The sequence below is a fragment of the Ursus arctos genome, unplaced genomic scaffold (assembly GCF_023065955.2).
Source record: "Ursus arctos isolate Adak ecotype North America unplaced genomic scaffold, UrsArc2.0 scaffold_14, whole genome shotgun sequence".
NCBI classification, from domain to species: Eukaryota; Metazoa; Chordata; class Mammalia; order Carnivora; family Ursidae; genus Ursus; species Ursus arctos.
The window spans coordinates 14,539,946-14,553,560 of record NW_026622808.1 but is presented as its reverse complement, the minus strand read 5'-3'; the positions used below and the strand labels follow the sequence as shown (position 1 = coordinate 14,553,560).

The 13,615-nt window shown below is 59.4% G+C and overlaps 1 protein-coding gene across 1 annotated transcript; it reads left to right on the top strand.

Moving 5' to 3' along the window:
* Positions 1-118: 118 nt before the first annotated feature.
* On the top strand, positions 119-12,719 carry TBXA2R (thromboxane A2 receptor). The gene is made up of 3 exons (XM_026481060.4): positions 119-2,511; positions 6,520-7,388; positions 11,819-12,719. Exons 2-3 carry the CDS (start codon positions 6,603-6,605, stop codon positions 12,062-12,064), a joined length of 1,032 nt encoding a protein of 343 aa, XP_026336845.2. The 5' UTR covers positions 119-2,511; positions 6,520-6,602; the 3' UTR covers positions 12,065-12,719.
* Positions 12,720-13,615: the final 896 nt, after the last annotated feature.

Here is a 13,615-nt window from a genome sequence, read left to right as displayed (position 1 = left end):
GGGGTTGGGGAGGGAGGCCGGGAGGGGGCGGAAGCCGGAGCTGTGTGCAAATCCCACCCACACGGGGCCTTGGATGCCTCATTTCCTCCCTCTGGACCTCAGTTTCCCCTTCTTTTTTTTTTTTTTCAAAGATGTTATGTTTTTAAGTCCTCCCCGCACCTAACGTGGGGCTGGAAGTCACAACCCTGAGATCAAGAGCTGCGTGCTCTACCGACTGAGGCGACCAGGCGCCCCTCAGTTTCCCCATCTTTCCCCCACTGCCTCGAAGAGTTGTGGTGCTGCCCAGACTCAGGACAGGCCAAGGGCCCTTCTCCGACGCCGGCTGTGGCCGTTTCCCAGAAAGGACACTGTCCTTGTTATCTCGGGCAGAGGAAGTGGGAAGGGAGCAGTGTCCTTCAAGTCCCCCCACATCTGTGGCCCCAGCTCCACGTCCTCTTTCCACCACATCTGCTTGCCTTGTGATTTCCCAAAGCCTCGTGCTCCCTCTCCTCCCCAAAGTTTTTAAAGGTAATTTCTGTCACAAGATACCTCTTTGCCCCAGGGGACTCCTATTCATCCTACAAAGCCCCAGTTCTCACACCTTCTTCCCTCAGAATGCCTTCCTGGCTCACCTCTGGGCCGCTTTCAGCCTTGTCACTTCCTCTGGCCCCAGCCTGACCGCAGGGGGCTGGACTCTGTCCCGCTCTGTCTTTCTCCAGCGGGAGGGCATCCTCGAGGGTAGAAATGATGCAGAATTGTCCCACCACCACGTGGACTAGGACACAGAGTTGCTCTTAAAGAGGCTTGGGGGGTAGCAAGACTGCCTGTGCGAGCAGGGCTTTACAAAGGAGGGGCCTTGGAGCCAGGGCTCTGCCAGACGCATGAGTTGGGGAGACCCCTTACCAAGGAGGAGAAGTTAAGAGTTAACCGCTGAATCCTCAGCGCCTCAGACAATGGGAGAGGACAGGGGAGGGGCCGTCTGGAAGGACGCTGGGTGGGGTGTGCGCTAAGGCCTGGAGGCCGGAAGGATGGTGGGGTGGGGAGCCAGAAAAGGGTGTCAGGACACGCAGGGCAGGGGAGGGCAGAAGCACGGCCTCCTCACTCAGAGCCAGACCTCGCATGTCCTTCCCAGGCCCCCGAGGACTGGGTGGGGCAGGGTCAAGGCCAAACCAGCTAGTCCTGGCCCACTGCAGGCCCGAACTTGGGGCCAGTGAGGTCCCGGGTCGCCCCTTCACGCCCAAATCCTGTCTCCACGCGGCTTCAAAGGCTGACCTCGGGCCTGTGGACCCCCTTCGCCCACCTGAGGCCCAACCTCACTTTTCTCCAGGGCAGCCTCTGGGGGCCTTGGCTCCAGCCACGCCCGGCCTCATCACCCTCTACTTTTGTGACCCATGAGACCCCGGCCCAGAGCACTGGGTCTGGGGGTCTTCAAGGAAGCCGACGCTGCCTGGGAGCCCCTTGCCAAGCCCTGCTTCCAGTTCCCTGGGTTCACCCGCCCTCCCTCTGCGGGTCACTGGCCTGGGCTTCCTTCCCACCCCGCACAGGGGTTGGGGATGGAGGGGGTGGGGAACGGACCTCCTCAACGCCCCCCGCAGGGGTTGCCCTTCCATCTCCAGCCCCACCGCCATCTCCAAGTCTTTGTCCTCACAGGACCCTCCCCCTGGAATGCCAGACCCACCACCCCGCCACTGACCGCCACTGACCTGATCCGGGAGAAACCCTGCCCGAGCAGGATGCCCACAGAGCTGCGCCCTGAGCGTGTTGGCGCCCCTCCCCTCTAAACAGACCCTGCATTGATTGGGTACCTACTGTGTGCCAGGCCCCAGCCCACCAGGTTCGCCAGCGTAGAGCCCTGGGCGGGGGTCTGGGCGCCTCGGGGGCTGATTCCGCCCGCGGGCCCCGCCCCTGCCGGCCTTGGGTGCTGCCCAGATGGTGAATAATGCGGGGCCTGGCGGCGGGAGCGCGAAGAGGGGGCCCGGCTCGGGCGGGCCCGGGGCCGAAAGCTCCCGAGTGGGCGCCGGCCACCCGCATCCCTGTCCCTGCGCCCAGGGGGACGCGCTCACTCCCCCGGGCGGGCTGGGGGGCGCCCACTGACCCCCATCAGCCTGGCCGTACCAGAGGGGCGTGGCCAGTGCAGGGGGAGGGGCCGGTAGGGACGGACCGAGAGACAGACAGACAAGGACAGACAGGGCGCGGGCTGCGGAGCGCAGCCCCCGGCCTGGGCTATTTTTAGCCCCCGCGGACCCCCCCCTCCGGGCCGCGAGGGCTCGTCGCCCCTCCTCCAGCCCCGGAGGACCTCGCGCACCCCGGCGTCCAGAGCTGCCGCGCCTTCCATTTGTGCCCTGCGGGGACGTGGCAGCGCCGGGGTCCTCTGGGCGGCCCGCCCCCGGCCGTGACTCGGTTTCCCCAAAGGCCCCGGGGAGGCCGGGCCGTCCTGCTCCCCGCTTCGCCTTTCCCGGCCTGGGCCCGGCCCCGGACCCAGCACGCCCGCCCGCGGTGACCCCAGCGCGTCCCACCGGTCATCGTCTCCAGGTGAGGCCCGGCCGCCAGGTTAGGGGCGGGGCGTGAGAGCGGCCAGGGTGTGTCCTGCAGTGGCCCGCCCTGCTGTGGGTGTGTCCCCTTGCGCCGGTCCCGCAGCCAGGTGCTGGGTGTCCGGGAGTTGTGTAGACCGGATCCGTGTCAGGACGCGGCGGTGGCGCCCCCGCGGTCCGCCCTGGGCCCGTCCCAGTGCGGCTGAGGACCTGCTGCGTGTGGTTTCCCTGGGTGGCGCTGGGAGGCTCAGGGTCCTTTGAGGCGGCAGGAAGGGTGCGAGGCGCTGGGTGTGGCTGTGAGCAAGTGTGTGCGTGCACTTGTGTGTGTGTGTGCGTGCGCACATGCAATGGTGGGTCTCAGCACACGTCTGCACGATCTAACTCAGCGTCCACCGCCAAAGGCCCCGGAGCCTGTCCCCTCACCCCACACCTGCCCTCCTGTGCAGCCCTCCTGGTAGCTGAGTGGTGAGCCCTCCAGGGCACCCACTGTACAGATGAGGAAACTGAGGCTCGCAGGGGCCCCTTGAGTCAGGGCGCAGGCGGGGCTCACCCCTAGTCGGGCTGACTGCGGAGGCCCCACTCTGCACCCTCTGAGGTGGGGACCGGGTCGGTGTCACAAACAGGAAAAGTTCCCGGAAATTAAGCCTTGTGGTGTGGTGAAGAGACGTGGGGGCAGGCCTGGGGACTGGCAGGGGCCCTGCCCGTGTGTGTGCGCGTCCCCGCGGGTGTCTGTGGAGGGGTCCACGCCCGTGAGCCTGCGAGGCGGCATCAGGCACGGGCTGCCCAGGCCTCTGCAGTTTCACGCCAAAGGGCGGCGGCGGTCACTTGACCGGCGCTCGGAGGACTCAGCAGTTGTGCTGGGGGCCACCGCGGGGCTGTCCCCGTGCACATGGCCAGCCAGGAGATAAGCGTGGGGCGCACCAGGAGCCGGAAAGACTCTGGAGGGGGGGCACCACGGAGGCAAAGGCTCAGTGGGAGCAAGTCAGGTATCAGCCAGAATGCCAGCAGGGGACTTAGTGTCCCCGTTTTCTTCATTTCGCGGGGGGCGGGGGGAACACTGAGGCTTGGCGGTGTTGGCCCCCAGCTTGGCAGTGGCAGATCAGGGACTCCAGTCCCAATTCGTGAGAGGTCAGCATCGCCACCGCGGGGAGTCTGGGTGGGCCTGGAGACCGGCAGCCTTGCCAGCCGGGGGATGGAGTGTTGAGCGGAGGCAGACGTGTTGAGAGAAGGCTGGCTCCCTGGAGCGGGTGGAGGAGACCGGGCCAGCGGTGACCGACAGGCAGAGGAGGGGCCTGGCGCATGGGAACCAGAGATCACATTCCACAGGGGGCTGGGCTTCGGAGGGCCCACCCCGGTGTGTGTGTGCCTCTGGGGCAGGACGCCCCGCCCCCCCGTGGCCCAGCCTCCCCCAGGTGGGCTGATGAGAACTGAGTGTCCCTACTCCAGGAAGGACCAAGAGTTGAAACCAAAGTTGTGGATCCCAGGACCCAGCCACATTCCCATCAAAGTTCTGGAACTTCCGCCCCTTGGAATTCTGGACTCGAGGCCTCCTGGGTTCCAGAACCATGAGCTCGTTAGAATTCCAGAGCCGTGGTCCTTCAAAGCCCAAACCTCCCCACTCTTGGGCCATGGAATCCTGGGTTTGTCCAACAAATTTCGGAGGGGGGGGGGGAGTCTGGAGTTCGTGCTTCCTGTGAAGCACAGAGAGGGCGATGGACTCCCCTGAGGGCCACACAGGGCTGACTCTGGCCCTCAAGCTATGATGACAGTCCCCTGCAGGGTGAGGGCCCTGCCATCCCTCCCAGCCAATCTGGGAGGGGAAAGGAGGCCTTGCCAGGGGCCCCTATGGGCCTGGCCGTGCGCGTGCCTAGGGAACTTGAGACAGTCGCTATCTCCTGAACCTGTGGGGGGACTGGAAACCACGGCCCCATGGCCAGAGGGAGTCATGCCAGTTTCCAGCCTCCCCCCAGGCCAAGGGCTCTGGGTCACGGGTTTGTTCCCAGACGGAGAGGCCTGAGGAGGGCTCAGGGTGGGCGGCCCCGGGCAAATGAGAAGTGCATGAGCTCCCGCACAGGGTTGCAGCCGTGAGCCCCGCGAGGCGCTGGTGGTCACTCCAGGCTGAGGTCGGGGCAGTGGCCGAAGGACAGCCCAAGTTCCCAGGAAGGTTCAGGTACTGTGTACCAGCTCTCGAGGTTAGAGAGAGCCCTGTCCTAAGAGCAATCCAAATGCCGGCCAGACCTGTGGCCGCACCGAGCACGGCCCTGCTCCGCAGTGGAGGGAAGACTGCGGTCACCGTGGACTGACCCACACGGCCGGCCGCCTCTCTCCGGGCCTCGTTTTCCCGCTCCGGCCCCCACCCTGCCGAAGTGGCGATGGCCTTGGCTCTCAGCCTGGGAGCGAAGCTCAGTGTGGTTGTCAGGGGCTGGTTAATTTATGAGGAGCGATTAGGAGTCGCTGAGCAGAGGGGCCAGGCCAGCGCGCCAATTAGCAAGATCGGGGGTGAGCGCCGGCGGCCACGGGTACCCCGCCAAGAGCCAGGTCAAAGCCCTGTACTCAGATTAGCTCATTCCCATCATCCACCCCATTTTACAGAAAGGAAAACTGGAGCACTGGTCAGTGACAGGGCTCGTGGCAAAGCCTGGATTCAAGACTGGCCGGACCCGCTCTTTAGAAAATTCTGTCCCTTAGGGAAAATTCCAATGATACCGACCCTCCACGCCCAGGGCCCACATCCTCCCTCCCACTGGCAGGCCCGCGAATCATTTACACACACTTACCCTTAACAAGGCCTGGACTTACATCTCAGATCAACTCAGGCCGGGCTGTGGGACCTTGGACAAGAGACTTAACCCCTCTGATGCCTCCATCCTCCCCCTCTGCAAAACGGGGATCACAGTAGGAGCTTTCTGAGCTCTAACTGCCTGGCACGTGTGTCCTGCCCCCAGCCGCCCACCTGTGCCCTCTCTGCCCTCCCCCTGGGGCCACCTCACTGGCCACACAGGGAGACCTGCGGTGTGGACCCAGAGCAGGAGGCCAGGGACCTGCCAGCTAGGCCCCAGCGCCCCCGACAGCCTCCCTGGTGTGTCCTTCTCTGGCACTGGGAGCTGTTCTCTGAATGGTCTCTTGTTTTATTTATATGCGACACCCCCACATCTGGTCTGTCCGTCCACACTCGCAGCAGCTAGGCCCCGGCGTCTCCAGTGTCCTCCTGCAGCCCCACAGAGTAACAGGTCCCTCTCGCTGCCATTTATAGCTCGTCCCTGGAGAGTCTGTGGCTCCAAATGAGCTGGGGTTTTTTTTCTGTTATTCCCAGAATGGAACTGGATTTCTGGGTTTATTTCTCATTATAAAAACAATGCCATGAAAATGGGGAAAAAAAGAATCCACATGATCCCAACATGGGTAAGGAAGCGTCTTCTGAAAACACCGAGGGTGTCGGGCCTCCCGCGTGTGTGCAGGCGCTATCGTGACCTCAGAGCTGGTGTGAGAGCCCGTGACCTCTGGCCGCCAGCCCGCCACCCTCCTCACCTTGCACACATCCCGTCCCCCAGCGGCTGAACTCTGTCCTGGATTCTGCAGTCGGCCAAGGGCTCAGCCGGGTGACAAGCGAGTGGGGCCGTGGAGCCCAGAGGGAAGAAGTCACTTGCCTGGGGTCGCGTGGGGGGCACCAGGGCTGCGTTTCCAGCCCAGAGCTTCTTGGTTCTTCTCTATGACCCCGAAAAGACTCCCGGTGCTCTCCAGGGTCCGCAGAGCAGACAGCACGGGTCCTCTGCATCGTGGGTCGCTGAGTCTGGGGCAGGACAGAGCTGGAACTAGTAGTGCTGGGAGCCATTATGCTGGCGCTACTGGTAATAGTAATGCGGAGTGGGGAGCGAGATGGGTCAGGACAGGCTTCTTCAAAAAGGGGATATTTGAACTGGGGCATCGAAGATTGTGTAGGAGTTCGCCGGGCCCCGCCAGATGAAAACGCACAAGGAATCACCAGCAAATCTTCTCTCTGCTCCCCCAGGTGTGCCTGAGCCAGCGCCCGCTCTCCCCACCAGCAGCCTCGGCCCGATGGGGTGCTGACCTGCCCCTCCCCGCTGTGGCGCCATGTGGCCCAACGGCACTTCTCCGGGGCCCTGCTTCCGGCCAACCAACATCACCCTGGAAGAGCGGCGCCTGATTGCCTCTCCCTGGTTCGCCGCCTCCTTCTGCCTGGTGGGCCTGGCGTCCAACCTGCTGGCGCTGAGCGTGCTGGCAGGGGCGCGGCAGGGCAGCTCGTACGCACGCTCCTCCTTCCTCACCTTCCTCTGCGGCCTGGTGCTCACCGACTTCATGGGGCTGCTGGTCACCGGCGTGATCGTGGTGTCCCAGCACGCCATCCTCTTCGACTGGCGCGCCGTGGACCCCAGCTGCCGCCTCTGCCAGTTCATGGGCGTCGTCATGGTCTTTTTTGGCCTCTGCCCGCTGTTGCTGGGGGCCGCCATGGCCTCGGAGCGCTACCTGGGCATCACCCGGCCCTTCTCGCGCCCCGCGGTGGCCTCGCAGCGCCGGGCCTGGGCCACGGTGGGGCTGGTGTGGGCGTCGGCGCTGGCGCTGGGCCTGCTGCCCCTGCTGGGTGTGGGCCGCTACACCGTGCAGTACCCCGGCTCCTGGTGCTTCCTCACGCTCGGCGCCCAGCCGGGGGACGTGGCCTTCGGCCTGCTCTTCACGCTCCTCGGCAGCTTCTCGGTGGGGCTGTCCTTCCTGCTCAACACGATCAGCGTGGCCACTCTCTGCCACGTCTACCATGGGCAGGAGGCCGCCCAGCAGCGCCCGCGGGACTGCGAGGTCGAGATGATGGCTCAGCTCATGGGCATCATGGTGGTGGCCAGCATCTGCTGGATGCCGCTGCTGGTGAGTGGTGAGCGGGGGCTCTGCTCGGGGCTCCTGCCGCCCTTGGGGACTGGGCTCCAGTTCACCCACAGGGGGTTTCTTGATTTATCTTTAAAGATTTTACTTATTTGAAAGAGAGAGAGAGCGCGCAAGCTTGCGCAGGGGGAGCGGTGGGCGGAGGGAGAGGGAGAGGCAGACTCCCCACGGAGCAGGGAGCGCGATAGGGGCCTTGATCCCAGGACCCTGAGATCATGACCTGAGCCGAAGGCAGACGCTTCACCGACTGAGCCACCCGGGTGCCCCTCCACAGGGAATTTAAATCCTCAGGTTCTCATCCACCCAAGAAAATATGGGCACAGACCCCCCGTGTTCGAGTGTCCCTCCTTGAGGAGCTCATGAACAAGACACAGATAACCTCCAAACCGGGGGGCAGGACTGGGATGCCCGGGGAGGGGCTTCCAAGGTTCTATCTGGGGTATCAGAAAAAGTTTTCCAGAGAAGGGGCATTGGAGCTGGCGTTTTGAAGGATACTTAGGAGTTTACCTACTAAACAAAACCAAGGAAGGCATTCTAGGTAGTGTCACTGAATCATCAAACATTTCCCAAATCTACTTTGTGCCTAGTTCTAGGCTGAAACTCACCTCTGCCCAGATTTTCTGAGTCAGGGGAGCTTGGCTGAAGTCCTTCCACTGATCAGCGTAGTTGGCCGTTTGAGGTGGTTTTTTTCCCATTTCTGATTTGGCCAGGACATGTCTAGAGTTTGAAGTCAGACACTCGATTTCCAACCCATGACCAACAAGGACCAGTTCTGTGACTCTGGCTCTGGGCTCCCCTCCTCCAGCCTTGGTGTCTGATTATGGGGATTAAAAAGGTGTCTGCCCTTCCGAGTGATGGGGAGGTTGAAATGAACTCATTAATCATTTGCTCCTTCAGCAAACACTTCATGAGTGACTCCTATGTTCCAGACTCTGGTCTAGACACTGAGAACACAGCAGAGAACAGAAGTGACAGAGATCCTTCCGGGAGCTCTTGCCAGTGGGGAAGGCAGACCGTAAACATAGCATATGGATGCGGGAAGAGGTAGAGAGTAGGAAGTGAAAAGAGCTAGAACAAAACCCAGACCTGCAGGGGTGCTGGCCGGCCCAGCCGGAGGAGCGCACGACTCTTCAGCTCGGGGCTGTGAGTTCGAGCCCCCCATTGGGTGTAGAGATGCTTAAAGATAAAATCTTAAAAAACAAACCACATCTTGCAAATGGAGAGACCACAAATTTGTTTTGCTTTGCTTTTGCTCTGTTTTTTGTTTTGCTAAGAATTTTTTACAAATGTGCAAAAAAAAAAAAGTGCAAAGAAGCATCACAGTTTGATACTTTGTGACACATGACAATGACATGGAATTCAGATCTCCGCATCCAGAAATAAAGTCCTGTGAGAACACAGCCACACCCATGTGCTTCCTTGTCACCTTGGGGCTGCCGAGCCTCGCTGGGGCACAGACCGTGTTCGGAATATTTATTACACGGCCCTTGAAGAGAAGTGTGCCACCAAGGGGGACCCAGGAGTCATCTAACGATTCAGGGAGATTCTACCTAGGATGCCTTCCTGGGTTTTATCTAGCAGTGAAACTCCTACCCATGCTTCAGAGCCCCAGCTCCAATGGTTCAGAGCAGAGCGGGGCCCATTCTGGGTGTCCCAAGAGACTGGGGCAGATTGTGGTCAGGGACCTCTCGGTGAAGGTGACATTTGAGCAAAGACATGGTGGAGGTGAGGATGTGAACTGTGTGGAGATCTGGGGGCAGAAGGATTCCAGGAAGAGGGCACGGCACATGCAAAGGCCCTGGGGCAGGACCCTGCCTGGCATGTTGAAAGACCAGTGAGGAGGAGCAGAGTGGGTGAGGGGGAGAGAGGGAGGAGGGGACGGTGGGGAGGGGATGGGTCATGCAGGGCCTAGGAGACCGCAGGGAGGACGTGGGCTTTTCCCCCAGGGAGGTGGGAGCCCTGGAGGGCTGTGGGGAGAGCAGGGTGGGCCCTGACTCAGGTGCTGCCCATAAATATTAAGGGTGATAATAATAATAAGTGAATATGTAAATATCCTCAGATCCATGAGAACAGGCCTGGGAAGGGCACCCCCAGGACAGGACAGGAGCACATCTGCCATCCAGAAGCAGCATTCTGTGGCTGCCGCTCCCGTGGGAACCCACTGGTGCCCGCCGCTGGGACCCACCCCAGGAACTGACTCCTTGTAGGCTCTCTGCTTCCCTCCCCTGGTAAAGATGCACACACCTGTCACCTCACAAGGACCCTGACCTCCAGCAGACTCGTCCATGCTGCCTCCCCTCGCTCTCCTCCCTCCCCTCCCTCCCCTCCAGCCTCCAGTCTCTCCAGATGCCCAGATTGGGCTCTGTCCTGCTCTGAACCATTGGAGCTGGGGCTTTGAAGTATGAATAGGAGTTTACTCGCTAGACATCAGGGGCAAGGCGTCCCTGTCCTTAGGTAGAATCGCTGAATCATGAAACGATCCTGAGTCCCCTCTGTGGGCAAACTTCTCTCTAAAGGGCCATATGGTAAATATTTTAAATGTGGCCTCTGTCACAGATACTCAACTCTGCTGAACCCATCCAAGCAGGAAAGCAGCCCCCGGAGACACGGGCGTGGCTGTGTGCCAATAGGACTCCGTGTGGAGACACCGGGATTTTAATTTCATGTCATTTTCACGTGTCACAAATGTGCCCCTTCCTATTGTTTCTCCCGCTATTAGCAACGATAAAAACATTCTTAACAAAACAGTAAAACCAAACAAAAGAAAAAGCAAACAAAACAGAAAGAGGCCCACGGCCATCTGCTCTGAAGCCTTCCCTGGCTCCCCATTGCCCCAGAAGATAGGCCCACAGACACTGCCTTCAAACTCGCCAGGGGAACCCCTGTGTGCCAAGCAGCTTCTGCCCCCAGGTCAGCTCAGGCGCCCACTCTGCCTCCCACAGGGCCCTCGCTCCCCCTGTCATGGCTCTGTCTCCCCCACCCCCACACTGTGACGGCCCGCCACCATCCTGATGGGGCTGCAAGCCTGTGCGAGTGGTATGTGCTCTGTTGTGACCAGTGCCGTGTCTCCAGCATTGCCCAGTGCACAGTAGGTGCTCAGGAAACATTAATATAATTTTTAAGAAAGATCTTTTTTTTGAGATTTTAATATACTAAAAAAAAATATTTATTTATTTGAGAGAGAGAGCGAGGACAAGTTGGGGGCAGAGGCAGAGGGAGCAGCAGACCGACGTGGAGCTCAATCCTGGGACCCTGCGATCATGACCCGAGCCAAAGGCAGACGCTTAACTGACTGAGCCGCCCAGACACCCCCAAAAGATCTTATTTTTAAGTAATCTCTACGCCCAACGTGGGGCTTGAACTCACAACCCCAAGGTCAAGAATTGCATGGTCCACCGACTGAGCCAGCCAGGTGCCTCAATAGGAATATAATTTTACCATAATTTATTTTAATATAATAATTTAACACAATATGAATTATAATTATGCTTAACAATATAAAATTTAATTATAGTTATAAAATAGACTTATAACTATCACATTGTTATTGTATTATAAGTTATATTTAATCATATCAATTATACAGTTACATAATTATAATATGCAATTTTAAATACTACATAATATATAACTCTAATATATTACTATGATAATTAACAATATATTATTAAATAATTAATTTCTTACATATTTGTAAATAACTTATTACATATTATGTCATACTAAGCATAAATTTCAGTAGTAATAAAATACTTTAAATAATTCAATATACAAATTTAATATAGAATTATTTAATATAAAACCGTGTCATAAAATTATACAAAATATAAGTTTTGATATAATATAAAATTATTTAAAATAAAACATAGAGGCACTTGGGTGGCTCCGCTGGTGAAGCGTCTGCCTTCAGCTCAGGTCATGATCTCATGATCCTGGGATCGAGTCCCGCACCGGGCTCCCTGCTCAGGGGCGAGTCTGCCTCTCCCTCTGCCTCTCTCTCTCTCTCAGTAAATAAATACAATCTTTTAAAAAATAAATAAAATAAAATAAAACATATAATATAAAAATTAAATATTTAGTGTGCAATGCAATAGTATAGTTTTATATCATAAAAAGTTTATAAATTATAAAGTGTTTAATAGAATAATAACGCCGGCAGTCACAGTAACTCCACCGGCAAGTCTTTCCCACCGGATTTAACTGCGCCCAGGAGTCGGGCAGGAAAAGCGCGCTGTTTTCCTGCCCCATCCACTGAAGCTCAGAGAGGTCGGGCAGCCCTCCCCAGGTCACACAGCAAGGCGGTGACGGAGTGCCCTGGATCTCGGCGGGGGTCGGGGGGGGGGGTTTGCTGCAGGGGCCGCAGGCAGGGCTGGCGGCCGGCGCCGCCCCCCGCTAACCGCTCTGACCCTCGGCAGGTCTTCATCGCCCAGACGGTGCTGCGCAGCCCGCCCGCCATGAGCCCGACCGGGCAGCTGTCCCGAGCCACCGAGCAGCAGCTGCTCATTTACCTGCGCGTGGCCACCTGGAACCAGATCCTCGACCCCTGGGTGTACATCCTGTTTCGCCGGGCGGTGATCCGGCGCCTGCACCCTCGCCTCAGCGCCCGGTCCAGGTCGCTGTCCCTGCAGCCGCAGCTCACCCAAAGGCGCCCGGTGCAATAGAGCGCGAGGGGGCAGCCGCACCGGGCGGGGGGGGGGGGGCAGCCGGCTCGTCCTCCCAAGACCTCCGTCCTCCCTGCGGTCACAGCTGCCTGTCCCGGAATTCCAGGAGCCGGGAGTATCAGAAGGACCGAGCCTTTGAACGGCAGGATTGGGGGCTGTCCTCCATCAGCCCTGGGGACTCCCTAACTCTTCCCGGATCCCCCGTCCCCGCCCCAGGAAGGGGGGCAGGCATGTTAGGGGGTGTCTGAGGAAATGAGACTTGCAAGCCTCCCCTTCCAGAAATCCTCTGGGAATGGGGGACTCTGACCCCTGACTGTGACCTGCTTCCTGGGGTACAGTTGATCCCCTTGGACACCCCAACCCGAGAAGGCTCTGCTTAAGAAATATTGAATGTGCACAGGCGAGACACCCCCTCTTTTGCCGAAAAATACCTTGGCCCCCCAGCTTTGCTCTCCTTTGGGTCTGGAAGTCACCCATCTTTAAAATTCGCGCATCAGATCGCTGTTCCAGAGCGAGCCCACGCCGGGCGGAGCTGGGGAGGAGGGGCGGGGCGGAGGGGAACCTGTTCTGTTTGCTCAACACTGCAGACTCCCAGGGCCTCGAGCAAACCGCCCCCGGCCCGTAGTAGGTGCTCAATAAACATCGGTTGCAGGCACAGGGGACTGAGCCCTTGCGGAGCGCCGGTCCGCGCAGGCGCGCTTAGCACTTAGTAAAGGGCTCGGCACAGAGCGGCCGCTTAGGAAGCATCCAGTGTGGTCACGTGCACGCCCTAAACCCTCACGCCTGCCCCTTCCCCTGCCTTCCCGTGAACTCCCCCCAGAATGACACACCCAGCCGCAAGGTGGAAGAGGTGCCTTTATTCCCCACGAGCCCTCGAGGTACATGAGGACAAAATTGCCTCCTGTTCCCGGTTTCTCCACCTCCTGCCTGTGCCCCCCCCCCCCCACTTTCCACTCCACAGACCTGGGATCTGCTTACACCTCCCAGAGCCAGGCCCAAGTGAAACTAAACCCCTGTTTCCACTCTCCCTACTCCCCCCACCCCTACCTGCTGGGAGAATGAGGTGGCCTGCTGCTTCTAGGGGACGTAGGCTGGGAGGGGCAGGAGACTGGATGGGGGATCATGGAAGCCAAAACTGTGTCACCCTCAAGCTACAGCTCCCTTTGGTGGGGGAGGGGCCCTGACCCCCAAGGAGCAGGCCCTGACTCCTTGAGTGTGGGGGAGGGGACAGGCCTCTGGGCTAGGGATGCAGGGGGCTGGGAATGCAGGAGGGCCACCCTGGGGGCGGAACTAGAGATGATAGATATGGTGGGTGGGGTGGATTTCTGGGGTCCTAGCTGGGGCTTGGGGAAGAGGGCTGGTTTCTGGAGGGCTGACGGGACCTGTGACTGCGGGGCCAGGTGGGGAGTTGGTGAGTTGCGGCCCAGGCCGGTGTTGGCCTGTGTTCCATGTACCAGATCACGGGGCTGGGGCTGCAGCTGAGCTACTGTGCTAGGGGCCAGAGTCAGGACTCTGGATGGTGAGCCCAGGGGCTGATGTTGGGGTGGGGGA